This window comes from Anomaloglossus baeobatrachus, chromosome 3, assembly GCF_048569485.1.
Source record: "Anomaloglossus baeobatrachus isolate aAnoBae1 chromosome 3, aAnoBae1.hap1, whole genome shotgun sequence".
Lineage (NCBI taxonomy): Eukaryota > Metazoa > Chordata > Amphibia > Anura > Aromobatidae > Anomaloglossus > Anomaloglossus baeobatrachus.
Genome location: NC_134355.1, coordinates 604,879,469 through 604,895,156, shown reverse-complemented (window position 1 = coordinate 604,895,156; position 15,688 = coordinate 604,879,469). Strand labels below are relative to the sequence as shown.

Here is a 15,688-nt window from a genome sequence, read left to right as displayed (position 1 = left end):
GGCGGGGCCTGATCAACGTGTCTTGTAGCTAGTCTTATGAGCTAGGTGCTCAGGTCCCCTGGTACCGTGTCCTACTGACTTCTTGTCCTTGCACTCTGGTACCTTGCCTGTTTACATTACTGTCCTAAAGAACTCTGTGACTCTGGTGACCTGTTTATACTTGTCCCTGCCACGCCAGTGCTCCGGCTGCCGTGTGCCCTGCCCTCTGGTGGGGTGCAAGGTCCAGTGGATCCACCTCCTGGGCCCACCAGTACTCCCGGCCCTGACAATAGCATTGGTAGACAATGAAAACAAAAAGTCCAGGCCGACCTGATTCTGATATATTTTATTTATACTGAACTATTCACTTTATTTAGCTCTAAAGTCACTGATGGGTACAACGGCAATGACATTGTGTGACACTTAGAACAGTCTATTGATATTGATGTTTTTTTCAGATCTTCTCCATGATGGGAGTCAGCAGATGTCTTGAAGGAGAATTTCCTGCTATATAGAAAATACAGAATAGTTAAAGGTGTTTTAGAAACAACATTTTATTTCTATCTAAAAATATGAAACTTCTTTTTTAAGTGCAGGTGATATACAACACAAATGCTGAGAACCGGAGTCAACAATATCAGAAAACTGACCAGAAGCTTCCACAAATGTGAACAGGCGCCAACCGGAAAAACAACATAACTACAAAAGCATATCCAGTGGCACTCAATAATATAAGGATACATTGGCATTGCATTACTGCTATAAGAATGTTAGAGAACTGGAGTCAGCCATAATGGGGCACCAATAAAGCTACACAGGGCCCTTACTGAACATTTACAAAGTATGTCTTCCACCTTTCTTTTAAATTTGACTTTCTCTTGCACCAGATTTGAAAAATGTCCCCAATGATTTAATCAGTGTTGTGTCTCATTCTTCAGAAGTCCCCTGGAAAGTCAAATCAGCAACCTAATTAATGTTTCTAGGTATCTGCACCAATTTTGATAAATCTTCCTATGTCGATTATGTCAAATGTATCAATGGGATTTATCAACCTGACACAGTCCAAAAGAGTGGCCTTTTAGCTTTGGTTAAGTTGGTTTATAGTCAAATATGAAGAGAGAAGAGGGGCACTCACCCGGTGAAGGTAAAAAATTGTCAATTATTTCACATAAATCACACGAGGCAGACATCGGCTGCCGTTTCCCGCTTATGCGGGCTTTACACGTTACGATCTATCGTGCAATCGTAATCGCAATTGAGCAATCGTACCCGCCCCCGTCGTTTGTGCGTCACGGGCAAATCGCTGCCCGTGTCGCACAAATTCGTTAAACCCCTGTCACACGTACTTACCTGCTGAGCGACCTCGCTGTGGGCGGCGAACATCCTCTTCCTGAAGGGGGAGGGACATTCGGCGTCACAGCGACGTCACACAGCCGCCGGCCAATAGAAGCGGGGGGGCGGAGATGAGCGGGACGTAAACATCCCGTCCACCTCCTTCCTTCCGCATAGCTGGCGGGTGCCGCGGGACGGAGGTAAGCTGTGTTCATCGTCCCCGGGGTGTCACACGGAGCAATGTGTGCTACCGCGGGTACGATGAACAACTGGCGCCATGTTAAATAAACAATTTTTTAAAACTCAGCGACAAGTACACGACTCACGATTTGTGAGCAATTCTGCGTCGCTCGGAGGTGTCACATGAGACGACGTTGTGAACAATGCCGGATGTGCGTCACGAAAACCGTGACCCCGACGATGCATCGCACGATAGCTCGTCTCGTGTAAAGCCCGCATTAGAGTAGCGCTTTTACGGGTTCTATTGGTGGATCCATAGAAGCGCTACTCTAAGCGCTAAACGGCAGCTGTCGTCCTTGCTTCCCGCAACCTTCCTCTGCCTCTTGTAATTTACAGTGCCTACAAGTAGTATTCAACCCCCTGCAGATTTAGCAGGTTTACACATTCGGAATTAACTTGGCATTGTGACATTTGGACTGTAGATCAGCATGGAAGTGTGAAATGCACTGCAGCAAAAAAGAATGTTATTTCTTTTTTTATTTTTTTTTTTAAATTGTGAAAAGTTTATTCAGAGGGTCATTTATTATTCAACCCCTCAAACCACAAGAATTCTGTTTGGTTCCCCTAAAGTATTAAGAAGTATTTCAGGCACAAAGAACAATGAGCTTCACATGTTTGGATTAATTATCTCTTTTTCCAGCCTTTTCTGACTAATTAAGACCCTCCCCAAACTTGTGAACAGCACTCATACTTGGTCAACATGGAAAAGACAAAGGAGCATTCCAAGGCCATCAGAGACAAGATCGTGGAGGGTCACAAGGCTGGCAAGGGGTACAAAACCCTTTCCAAGGAGTTGGGCCTACCTGTCTCCACTGTTGGGAGCATCATCCGGAAGTGGAAGGCTTATGGAACTACTGTTAGCCTTCCACGGCCTGGACAGCCTTTGAAAGTTTCCACCCGTGCCGAGGCCAGGCTTGTCCGAAGAGTCAAGGCTAACCCAAGGACAACAAGGAAGGAGCTCCAGGAAGATCTCATGGCAGTGGGGACATTGGTTTCAGTCAATACCATAAGTAACGTACTCCACCGCAATGGTCTCCGTTCCAGACGAGCCCGTAAGGTACCTTTACTTTCAAAGCGTCATGTCAAGGCTCGTCTACAGTTTGCTCATGATCACTTGAGAGGACTCTGAGACAGACTGGTTCAAGGTTCTCTGGTCTGATGAGACCAAGATCGAGATCTTTGGTGCCAACCACACACGTGACGTTTGGAGACTGGATGGCACTGCATACGACCCCAAGAATACCATCCCTACAGTCAAGCATGGTGGTGGCAGCATCATGCTGTGGGGCTGTTTCTCAGCCAAGGGGCCTGGCCATCTGGTCCGCATCCATGGGAAGATGGATAGCACGGCCTACCTGGAGATTTTGGCCAAGAACCTCCGCTCCTCCATCAAGGATCTTAAGATGGGTCGTCATTTCATCTTCCAACAAGACAACGACCCAAAGCACACAGCCAAGAAAACCAAGGCCTAGTTCAAGAGGGAAAAAATCAAGGTGTTGCAGTGGCCTAGTCAGTCTCCTGACCTTAACCCAATTGAAAACTTGTGGAAGGAGCTCAAGATTAAAGTCCACATGAGACACCCAAAGAACCTAGATAACTTGGAGAAGATCTGCATGGAGGAGTGGGCCAAGATAACTCCAGAGACCTGTGCCGGCCTGATCAGGTCTTATAAACGACGATTATTAGCTGTAATTGCAAACAAGGGTTATTCCACAAAATATTAAACCTAGGGGTTGAATAATAATTGACCCACACTTTTATGTTGAAAATGTATTAAAATTTAACTGAGCAACATAACTTGTTGGTTTGTAAGATTTATGCATCTGTTAATAAATCCTGCTCTTGTTTGAAGTTTGCAGGCTCTAACTTATTTGCATCTTATCAAACCAGCTAAATCTGCAGGGGGTTGAATACTACTTGTAGGCACTGTATATGACATAAAGGACCATTTTTTAACTTCACCTGGTGAGTGCCCTTCTTCTCTCTTCATATTTGACTTTGCACCTACTACTCGTTTTTTGGTTGGCACCCCCGGCTTGTTGGGCCTCAGTTCTCTGTTGCTGATTAAATAGCTCTCGTTGGAGTCAGTGGTGCTGGACCGTCTGCCTGCTGTGCTATTGTTAAGTTGGTTTATGTTGGTATACATTTTTTATTTCTTGCAGCATAGAAATGAAAACTCCACTCTGTATTTCTATTCAGAAGCAAACCACAAAAAACCTTATGTATGTCATAGAGTATATCTTTCTAGCATCAGAGTCTATGGGAGACATATTCTTATCCAGTGCCATTCATAAGACAATACATTTCAACACTCATGTCTGATGGAAGACTCTAATGTGATATTAACAGAGAATTCTCCACAATTTGGATTTTTTTTGTAATTCTCTACATTGGAGCTTAGTAAAATGTTGGCCATACTTGCCTCACCATTCACCTGCCCCAGTAAAACTATTGCTTCTTACCTTTCAGGGCTTATAGCTTCTACCTTCTATAGTTGAACATCGATATCTTCACTCTTGAACAAGACTTCCATCCGTGACTTGGCCTCGGAGTTCATAGTGCATTGTGTTGCCATGACGCACACTGACAATTGAGGCCTGGTCGCGGCTGGAGAGTCTTTTCTAGAGAGAACATACTGGCTTATGTATGTGGAAAGAAAAGGCCCTGAGAACCAGGCAGTGGTCACCGGAGACAGTGGCGGTGCCTGGAAAGGTGAGGAAAGATGAGTATTATTTTATTTTTTTATTTAATTCTTTTTGCATGTTAGATTTAATACTCCCTGGAGCCTGGAAAGACCTCAGAGCATCATAAAAAAACATTCTGTGGCACCCCAGTGGTCATGGGAGCCACAATGGCATTATTCTCCTCACCTGGGGAGCAGTGCTATGCCTGGAAGCAGCGGGGAAGATCTCAATGCCAGGTACCATTGCACACAACACTTCCTGACTCAGACAAGAAGGGGGAGCTCAAGTCCTGTTTGGGATGACCCTCCCCTGTGCATTCTGGGATGGGAAGGGGTTAGTCAGAGGAACAGGAAGAGGAGCCTCAGAACCGTGGAGGAGAGTAAAGAGACCAGTCACTGTAAGAGAGCTGTCTACAAGCTTTCCAGGACCGAGCGCATTGTACAGGACACTGGAGTCCTAGATTACAGGGTACTAAAGGCTCAGTAGTAAAACCCAGAGAGCAGTATATTCCATGTTTCCTGGCCCACCAACAAAGCCCTAAGGGAAAGTAGCAAAATAGGGCCGGGGCCGCGGAGGAACACGCGGGCCCCATATCCAGCTTGCGCTACCCGTCAGAGAGGGACAGAGCACTAAGCAACCAAGAACCTGGCTCCCCAAGTAGCTGCAAGCCACGGGGATCCAACATCCAAAGTGCATAAAGTAAGGCCTCCAACGTACCTGGCATAGAGATCTTCCTCCCTGCTACCAGGCTGACTTGGCTATGGTAACCTCGGGACTACAACCTGTTACCAGTAAAGGTAAAAGAAAACTACCAATCTGTGTCGTCTGGTTACTGTCGGCGCCCTCAACCCTGCACCCCAACTCACCACTACCACCTCAATCATCTCCCTGGGGCCCGCTCCACCTGTGGTGAGCAGAAACATCCCGGATGCCACTACCATCTGCCCTAGAGGGCAGCAACAGCAGCGGCGGCTATTCCCTGGCCGCATATTGCAGGTGGCGTCACAAAATCAAACCTCCATTACCACCCCCTCCTTTATTGCACACCTTGGGGCCACAAAACCAGGTAAAAGGGGCCACCCGGTGACATCACCAGACCCAACATCACCAGGCCTGGCGACGAGTAATTTAATCCCTGCCTCGTGGGTGCTACAATTCCATTTGCCAATAACTTTGCTGTAAATCAAATTAAACTAAAAAGAAAGGGGGAGGAGGTGGAAAGCTCTCAATCAAACATTGGTCTTCTACAACTTTAAATATAGTGTTACAGTGTTGGCAGATTGAAGGGAAATATAATGGCATCATTCACAACCCAGAGTTCTCGGTGCAGTAATGGTATACTGCTCCTAGTAGTCGTGAGGAGAAGGCAGACACAACAGCTTATAACTAAAAATAAATATAAACTCAATAGGCTGTGTTGACTGCACAGAGTAGTCTATAGTGGGTCGCAATAACCTGTTTTCACATCACAGAGGTTATGTAAATGAAGATAGTCGCCGTAACAAATGTTCACCTCACAGAGGCTACGCAACTCAACAACTCAAAGTAAAACACCATGCACACACCCACACCCAGAACACATGCCAAACCAGTGACTCTGAAGTGGCAGTGGAGTGTGACACCTCAGCAGGACAGCTGACAAAAGAGAGCCAATCGGGTCCTGCCATGTCACAGACATGCCCAGTAGAGTCCTTTCCGGACAAAAGGGCCATTTACATGCTGCGACATCGCTAACGATATATCGTCGGGGTCACGGTGTTTGTGACGAACATCCGGCGTCGTTAGCGACATCGCAGCGTGTGACAGGCTGGAGCGACCTTAAACGATCGCAAAAGAGGCAAAAATCATTTGTCTGAGAGTGGTCGCTTATTTATGAAAAATCGTTGTCTGGTCAGTAGCGATGTTGTGCCTCGTTCCTGCGGCATCACACATCGCTACGTGTGACACCGCAGGAACGACAAACATCTCCTTATCTCCGTCCACTGGCAATGAGGAAGGAAGGAGGTGGGCGGCATGTTCCAGCTGCTCATCTCCGCCCCTCCTCTGCTATTGGACGGCTGCCGTGTGACGTCGTTGTGACGCTGCACGAATCGCCCCCCTTAGAAAGGAGGCAGTTCACTGGCAACAGCGATGTCGCAGGGAAGGTAAGTCCGTGTGACGGGTGTAAGTGATGTTGTGTGCCACAAGCAGCGATTTGCCCATGACGCACAACAGACGGGGGTGGGTACGCTCGCTAGCGATATCGGTACCGATATCGCAGCGTGTAAAGTACCCTTTAGTCTCTGACTGATCACTAACAACCTGAGCATGCTCTGTAGACGCTTTACGAGACTTAGAACCTGGCACTGGCAATTCAGCCTGCACATGCGCCGTGGGGTACTCATGGGACTTAGCCTCTGTCCGTGGGAGTTCAGACCGCGCATGCTCATTAGTTGGCACTCCACACTTAGATGCGGAGGCCAGAGCAGCAAGCTGAACAACCTGAGGCAATGCCAGAATCTGAGGCTGGTGCCCAGGTGGATTAGAAACCGCAGAAGGCCGTTTCTGGCATTGGCAGCGCTGGTGCCTAAGAGATGGCTAAATAAAAAGTCCATCAATTGTGATACATTGAAGTCACTTTTCTTTTTTGTCTTATAGTATTCACTGTTGATTTTACATCAAATTTGATCAAATAAAGCAGATATTGCAGTTCTACATGGCTTGATAATCACCTGCACGGTGTGGGTACGTTCATGGACTTCACCGAACCAAATAATCCGGGAGCATCAGCAGTAAACTAGGATCGGGGTTCGAACACTAACCTCCCCACAGGGTCCGCACTGCCCACCGTACGGAAAAGGAGACTGATACCCGAAAAGGGACAGTCGGGCCCCAAATGCTCTATACTACGGGGACCCGATCAACAGAGAGTGCCGGGGACAGAGCAACCTGGGTCACTACATTGACACTGATACTCCATGGGACCTGAACCAGTCATCCACGGGTCGGAGTAAGTACAGACTGTTGGTTACAATCTTGTGTGGTCTTGATGATTGCCCTTCACAACTCCAAGGCACGGCCCTACCTGCGGAGGGTCTAACATCATTGCTGCAACCACCACCAGCCCTGGGAGTATCCACATTCAGCAGGGGCGGTTCTCTACCCTTAACCGCAACCCGCAGGTAGCGTCACGTACACTAACTTTCATCCCTACTTAAAAAATAATTCCCCTTTTACAAGAGAAGCCTCAGGGCACAGCACCAGGCAACGGCCACCAGAGTGACATTCCCATTTGCAACTGCCCGGGACCGAGTACCCCCTTCCCTGGGCTACACACCTTTGTTTTAGCAATCAGTCCCTCACTGATAAAAACTTCTGACTTCTCTTTCACATGTCAAAAGTTTTCTAAAAGTGCAGTTACACTTTACATAACACTTTTGTGCTGTGGGCTTCTCAATACAAGTCATTCTCTAATCATAGCAGAAAATACTGTAGATAACATAGAATAGCTTCTGATGGAGTCTTGCTGGGCAATCAAGGAGTTTAATAAATGCTTGGGTGGAAATGATGAATCAATTGATGTAAGACCTATACTCTATTCTATCTTTCTACCTGTAAAGAATGATATGGAAGCAATTTTCTTTTTTGTTTCTGGCATCTTGAACTTGCACAGCAGGTTCCAGAGTGGATGTGCTGTAGTCATGGAACAAGGCCGCAGAACTAGTTGGATATTTCTACACAGTCAATGACATTATTCCAATTTCCAGGAGAATCTGACAGCCTATCATTCTATGGATCTGTCATTTGTATGTGTCGTACATCAATAGGGTCATTTAGAGATGAGCGGATCTGATGATGTTCGAATTCATCAAATTGCACAGATTTTGCAGCAAATTTATTCTTTGCAAATTGCATTTCTCTAATTTCACTCTGGGGTCTAATGAGAAGCCAGGGCATAATTTTCAGGCCTCAGAATTTGATGAGTATTTGTAAGCCAAAACCAGGAGCGGGTGACGTGGTTTATTCCTGTGATTTTGCTGCTTTTGTGGTAAATGAAACTAACTTTTTGACAAATGAGACACCAAAAACACAGCCAAAAAATGCAACAAAAATGCAGCAAAAAATGTGTGGCGCCCTGGACAAGCCAGGGGCCACAGGTAACTACACCACCACACCCTACACCCCGGTTAGGCACATCTAAGCCAGACACAAAATCCTTGTTGCCTTCCCCAGGGGCTGATGTCCACACCAGGGGGTGGAGCCAGGCGGTTGGTCTCCACCCACCAAGGAGTTCACAGTCCTGGAGGAGGGAAAAAGGAGCAGTTGAGTTTTGACAGTGAAAGTGGAAGGAGGGAAAGTGAGCAGTAGTGAAGTGGCAAGAGAGCAGACAGAAGTGAGTCCGGGTGTGTGGCCCGGACGGAGCAGCAAGGTTGGCAGACGGTGGTGACTGTCTGCAGGAGTGGCCTATCGGAGTTTGCCGTAAGGACCGTGGACGGGTGGTGGCCCGGCGGTACCGGACCGGTACACAAGGAGAAGCCAGCACCATTGGCAGGGGCTTTTCGGACCCCGGCAAGGCTAGGAGTCGCCGTGAATTTGCCGAATCCGTTAGTGAAGGGGACCTCCTGGGTTTCCAAACAGTCAAGTCCCGACAGAAGGCAACCGTCCAACCGTGAAGGGGAGACACCGCCACCGCCAAGGGCAACCGTTTCCTCCGTTGCACCTCACCAGGCCCCGCAACCTGCCTGCCATCCAGCCCTACCCCATCACCGGGCCCCGGGACAACCAGCCCCCTACCCACGGAGGAGTGAAATAACAACTCAGCTGCTCCCTGTCACCGCTCCCGGGATCCCCATTCAGAGCAGCGGTGGTGTCACCAAAATCACCACAACCGTGGGTGGCGTCACGGACAATATCCATAGTCAAAACCCCCACAACCAATCATCCCCCTTTTCACTCACGGGTGAGGAGCGCCGCTCGAGTCCCCGGGATCCGGCCCACTGCTCGAGCCACCATCGAGCAGCAGCAGCGGCTGCAGCAGCAGCGGCAGCCGGACCCGAGCAGTGGGAGAGCGCAGCGTCCCCTCCTCCGCCCGCGACAACTTGGCGTCACAAACAGGATCTTACTGCTCTGCTGTCTGGTAGAGGTGCGCCTTGTTATCGCCGGAGGTGTCTGGCCGAAAAAAAATTTCAGAAGCCGCCATCTTTGGCGCGAAAAGTTCCCGCTCGAGCGTCTCCTCGAGTAGTGGAGGCGCGAAGGCCAAAAACCCCGCCCTTGTAGAGAAGGAGCTGAAAAGAGGCTAGGGGAGACGGAATGGCGGCTGGCCGCATGTGAGCGGGGCTATAAAAGCGGGGACGCCAGGACCCTGCGGCCATCTTGTTCCTGGGAGAGGCCGCCAGCAAGATGTATATGCCGTCCCGTAGCACCGTAGCCCCCGCGCCTGGAACCGCGGCGTGGGTGGAGATTCGGACCGCGCAGCTCTACCAGAGGCTGCAGGTTAAGATGCAGCTCCTCTTAGAGGAGTGGGAGACTGACATGACGGAGGTCATAGCGACCGTGCGGAGACTCGAGGAGGAAGTAGCGGAAGGGAGGGTGAGTGACCCACGCCCCGGTACCCCAAAAGGGTCGGCCATCGCGGCTGCGGGACCCGGTCTGAACCCCCTCGCCCTACTGCCTCCCTCGCCACCCGTTCCGGCTGCCGTGACCCCGCCACTAGGCCCGCTACCACCGCAACCGGTAGCGATACCCAGCATGTCCGCCCAGGAGGACCGACCTGTAGCCGGAGCCCGTAGCCGACCGGAGGTGCTGCCATGGAAAGCCCCGAAGCCTGAACCGGAGGCATCTACAGAGACTTCCCCCGAGCCGGAGCTGACAGGCCGTTCAATGCCGAAGGCCCAGCGGAAGAAAACCCCTGTGCCCATCCCCCACACCTCGGCTGAGGTTGCGCCGGGTTGTTGCTGCAAGGCGGCGTCCCAGGCCAAGTCACCGCGGGACCTTCCGCCCAGATCACCAGCAGTTGGCAGCATCCAAAAGGTCTTGCGGGGCCCGACCCGTGCGCCGGAGCTCGCAGCAGCACCATATTGGGACAGGGAGCCTACACCGTTGGGCTCGGAGATCGCGGAGAGGGAGAAGAAGAAGGCGGAGCTGGTGGCCCGCACAATCAGAGAGAAGGAGAACCTGAGGCAGGCGACCTTTCGAGTCCGGGGCCCCCTGTATGAAGGGCAGGTGAGGCGATTTGATGTCCGCCGGGGCTTTGGTTTCATATACGAACCGGGCCTGGAGGCCGAAGTTTTCATAGCCCGGCGGGATGGTAATGCTCACCTGCCAGAGGAGCACCCCGGTCGTAACCTGATGCCGGGCGACTTGGCTCAGTACACCCGGCACTGTGGGGAGAGGGGAGAGGGGGTGGTTTGCGCTGGATGCGAAGCTGAGGGGCAGCCAGGAGGCCCGTGTGAGCACCGCACCCCCTCCCTCCGGTGACGCCGAGGAATCCGAGTGATGGCAGCGGAGCACCGTTGTCACCATCCCCGTTGGGACCACAAGAAAACTGTGTGTGTTAAAAGTTTTGAAGTTTGAAAATGAAAATGAATAATTGCTGGAAAGTTACCTGATTGACAAGCCTTAATTTGGAACCGGTCGTAGCCGGCAGCTGGTCCCCGTTGGGACCCCCCTTCACCACTTTACATAGAAACTACTATGAACATGCCTGAGAAACTTGCAAGGCAACCACAAACTTGTGGCCTGTAAATAATTATGTTGTTACAGCTCCCACCGTTGCCGCCTCCGGAGAGGCAGATTGGAGGAAGGGCCCGCAGTGGAGTAGGCTGGGGCCCAGCCACCACCAGAACCGGTGGCAATCCTCTGGGGGTTTCAGGGGCTCCCCATGGATGTGGGTCCCCTGAAAAGGACAGAACCTGTCCGGGCAACTTGTGCAGGACTGGGGGTCAAGGGGTGCTGCCTGTTTGCTTAGGGGCAGCATCAGGGCCAGGTTGCTTAGGTGGGAGAGAGCGGAAGCCGTAACCGTTTACGTTGCAACGTTTAAGTAAGAGTACCTCCCGATGTGGGAAGATGTTATTTTAATTGTATGTCTGTTACCGTTGTTTATATCTTTTTCAGTTGTTGAAAATAAAACCGGTGATGGACGGGCAGCCCGCGGACGGTCTGCATTTTGCTAAGGGGGAATGTGGCGCCCTGGACAAGCCAGGGGCCACAGGTAACTACACCACCACACCCTACACCCCGGTTAGGCACATCTAAGCCAGACACAAAACCCTTGTTGCCTTTTCCAGGGGCTGATGTCCACACCAGGGGGTGGAGCCAGGCGGTTGGTCTCCACCCACCAAGGAGTTCACAGTCCTGGAGGAGGAAAAAGGGGCAGTTGAGTTTTAACAGTGAAAGTGGAAGGAGGGAAAGTGAGCAGTAGTGAAGTGGCAAGAGAGAAGACAGAAGTGAGTCCGGGTGTGTGGCCCGGACGGAGCAGCAAGGTTGGCAGACGGTGGTGACCGTCTGCAGAAGTGGCCTATCGGAGTTTGCCGTAAGGACCGTGGATGGGCGGTGGTCCGGCGGTACCGGACCGGTACACAAGTTGGATATTTCTACACAGTCAATGACATTATTCCAATTTCCAGGAGAATCTGACAGCCTATCATTCTATGGATCTGTCATTTGTATGTGTCGTACATCAATAGGGTCATTTAGAGATGAGCGGATCTGATGATGTTCGAATTCATCAAATTGCACAGATTTTGCAGCAAATTTATTCTTTGCAAATTGCATTTCTCTAATTTCACTCTGGGGTTTAATGAGAAGCCAGGACATAATTTTCAGGCCTCAGAATTTGATGAGTATTTGTAAGCCAAAACCAGGAGCGGGTGACGTGGTTTATTCCTGTGATTTTGCTGCTTTTGTGGTAAATGAAACTAACTTTTTGACAAATGAGACACCAAAAACACAGCCAAAAAATGCAACAAAAATGCAGCAAAAAATGTGTGGCGCCCTGGACAAGCCAGGGGTCACAGGTAACTACACCACCACACCCTACACCCCGGTTAGGCACATCTAAGCCAGACACAAAATCCTTGTTGCCTTCCCCAGGGGCTGATGTCCACACCAGGGGGTGGAGCCAGGCGGTTGGTCTCCACCCACCAAGGAGTTCACAGTCCTGGAGGAGGGAAAAAGGAGCAATTGAGTTTTGACAGTGAAAGTGGAAGGAGGGAAAGTGAGCAGTAGTGAAGTGGCAAGAGAGCAGACAGAAGTGAGTCCGGGTGTGTGGCCCGGACGGAGCAGCAAGGTTGGCAGACGGTGGTGACTGTCTGCAGGAGTGGCCTATCGGAGTTTGCCGTAAGGACCGTGGACGGGTGGTGGCCCAGCGGTACCGGACCGGTACACAAGGAGAAGCCAGCACCATTGGCAGGGGCTTTTCGGACCCCGGCAAGGCTAGGAGTCGCCGTGAATTTGCCGAATCCGTTAGTGAAGGGGACCTCCTGGGTTTCCAAACAGTCAAGTCCCGACAGAAGGCAACCGTCCAACCGTGAAGGGGAGACACTGCCACTGCCAAGGGCAACCGTTTCCCAGGGCCAGCGCCTGCGGGCAAAAGGGGCTCCTCCGGCCCACATCCAAGTCGGTGAGCGGGTTACCGGTGGGAACCCATCGGAATCAACATAGAACATAGGTGCAGGGAGAGACAGTCATCACTAACCTACGAGGAAGAAACAACCACAGCCGTCTGGGGGACCCGTCCATCCAGCCGTGTGTTTTACCGAGAACTGTGTCATCGTCTCAGGCTGAGTGAGTACCCCCGTGCCGTACGGCAGAGCGCTGCCCCTGCGACCCTGCACCTCACCAGGCCCCACAACCCGCCTGCCATCCAGCCCTACCCCATCACCGGGCCCCGGGACAACCAGCCCCCTACCCATGGAGGGGAAAAATAACAACTCAGCTGCTCCCTGTCACCGCTCCCGGGATCCCCATTCAGAGCAGCAGTGGTGTCACCAAAATCACCACCACCGTGGGTGGCGTCACGGACAATATCCATAATCAAAACCCCCACAATCAATCATCCCCCTTTTCACTCATGGACGAGGAGCGCCGCTCGAGTCCCCAGGATCCGGCCCACCGCTCGAGCCACCACCGAGCAGCAGCAGCGGCCGCAGCAGCAGCGGCAGCCGGACCCGAGCAGTGGGAGAGCGCAGCGTCCCCTCCTCCGCCCGCGACAACTGCATAAAAAATGTAGAAAAATGCAGCAAAACCTGGTTTTAAGAAGCAACTTCTTTTTACTGCTAAGAGAGCAGGATTTGAATGCACAAAAAGCACATGTGAAAATAGCCTTAAAGGGAACCTGTCAGGTGCAATATGCACCCAGAACCATGAGCAATTCTGGGTACATATTGCTTATCCCTGCCCAACTGTCCCTGTATACACTAGCATAAATAAAGAGATCTTTAGAAAAAGTATTTCTAAAGATCTTATACCGGATGCTAATGAGCGAGGGGACTAATGTCCTGGGTGTTAGTTCTCCGGCCAGTCACCTCATTAGCATGTTATTACTCCTCTGTGGGCGTGCTAACATGGTAATAAATGTGCAGCATCAGAGGATGATCTCACTCTCAATCCGACGCTGGATTTCGGCTCAGTTTGCATGACCCCGGAAGTAGGCTACAGTTTCCCCCCAACCTGAAGCTCCGGAGCCCGGCACGGACAAGGCAGCAGCCAACCGCACAAACTAGATGAATATGAAGAACAAGAAAAAATCCAGCTGGGTCTATGTAATACCTGAAAACCTGGAGACCTGAAAAATTGACCTGAAAGACCTGGAAGAAGGTGTTCTTACACCGAAACGCATAGTCTGAGGAGACTGCCGATATATTGTATGTTAGTGTAATAACTGTCTTGTCTATTACATATTTTACCTGGATTGTAAAACAGCAACAGCAATCAGCTATTACAGAGACACAGCTGGATTTTTTTCTGGTTTCTCATACATATTAGATAGTTGGCCATTCCCTCCTAAATCAGAAGGATGAGCTGACTAATTATGTGCGGAGGTCTTTAGGATGGTCCTGGAGGTGGATATTGTGAAGTTAGAGCCCTGTTCAATTGTGTGGTAACTCGTGTTTGTTAAGTCACTGTTTTCCACTGGACTCATCAGCGCCTTCCATTGTCTAAGGTTGCTAATTTAATGTAAATCCCCTCAGCCTCTCTGCCTACCTCATTCAGAGGAGAATTATACAGGAGAATTAACTATGCGGATTGGAAGTTCACCCAATAAGAGCACAGCCTTATTCCCCAATCCAATAAGACCACAATACCCTAGGATCAGTGCCTGTGAGATATAAAAAGGCACTTCTTGAGTCACCACGCTGTTGTTTTGCTACATGGTTTCAATCTAGGTGTTTCGGTCACAGTTAGAAGTCCTTTACCTAGCCTAGGAACTTTGGCGATAGTTAGGGGATCATAAACTGGATTATATAGTGCAGGAGTACTGCTGAGGATTCTAGGATTTGGCTGTAAGATACCGGGGTTGGGAAAATTCGGTTACCTGGCTATGGACTTTGCTGTGCTCATGAAGCTTCTTATGCTTGTCACTATCCTGTTCCCGGTGGGTGCCGGCCAAAAGCAGGGTGCTGCTGGTTTGAGGTATGTGGCCCTGGAAGCTCCGAAGGCACGAATATTCTAATCCGTGGTGAGCCAGCGGAAGGGTGAGACTCTGTTGCCTGTTACTTTGTGTGATTTTCATGGTTTTGTGTTATATGCCTTTCACTGTTGGAGTTCCAATAAAGTTTAATATTGTGATTCCCTCACCCTGTGTTGTCTGAGTAGTGTTCTGTCCATGGGTAAGGAGTTTGGGCGTTCACTTGGGATGAGCCATGGGCCATGCTGTCTTTCTAAAGGTGGCCAGGCCAGTGAACAAGAGCACCCACGGACCCCTGTGTCTCCACAAATATGATTAGAAAACTCCCTTTTTCAAAGTATTTTAGTTCATATGCAACAATTTGCGAAAATAACTGTGATTATAGAACAGTCCCGAAATAGAGCAGACAGATGTGTGACCTAACGCTGAGGTACATTCCCCCATCTACCACACGCCATTAATGGAACTGAAGTCTTCCTCTGTGTCGTTTGAACCCTTTCCAGGGTCCGAATTCAACTGTTACTAAACAGTATAATACCTATCCTCGAGATGAATACTGAAAATAATTAGCAATGACAACTGAACAGATTCTTTCCTTTGTGTAGGGAACAATGTAAAAAAAAAAAAACCACAAAAAGGCAGATAGGATAAAGACAGGCTGTAATAATAATATCCAAGTAGGCAGAAATGACAGATGGAGCTGCACATACTCAGATAAAGATGCACACATACAAGATGTAAAGGCGCACATACATTAGCAAGGGTATTCAGATATCGGCAGACTGGTGACATTACGAAGTCAATGTTTTTCACATGAGGCTTCACAAGAGTCTGGTTATCCAAATGA

The 15,688-nt window shown here is 49.9% G+C and overlaps 1 protein-coding gene across 1 annotated transcript in view; it reads right to left on the bottom strand.

Annotated features, from left to right (window-relative positions):
- Positions 1-329: 329 nt before the first annotated feature.
- TPO (thyroid peroxidase) overlaps positions 330-15,688 on the bottom strand; it is a 230,903-nt gene continuing 215,544 nt past the window's right edge. The window contains exon 14 of the mRNA XM_075341562.1: positions 330-486. Within this exon, the coding sequence (XP_075197677.1) occupies positions 330-486 (157 nt within the window). The remainder of the gene's footprint in view (positions 487-15,688) is intronic.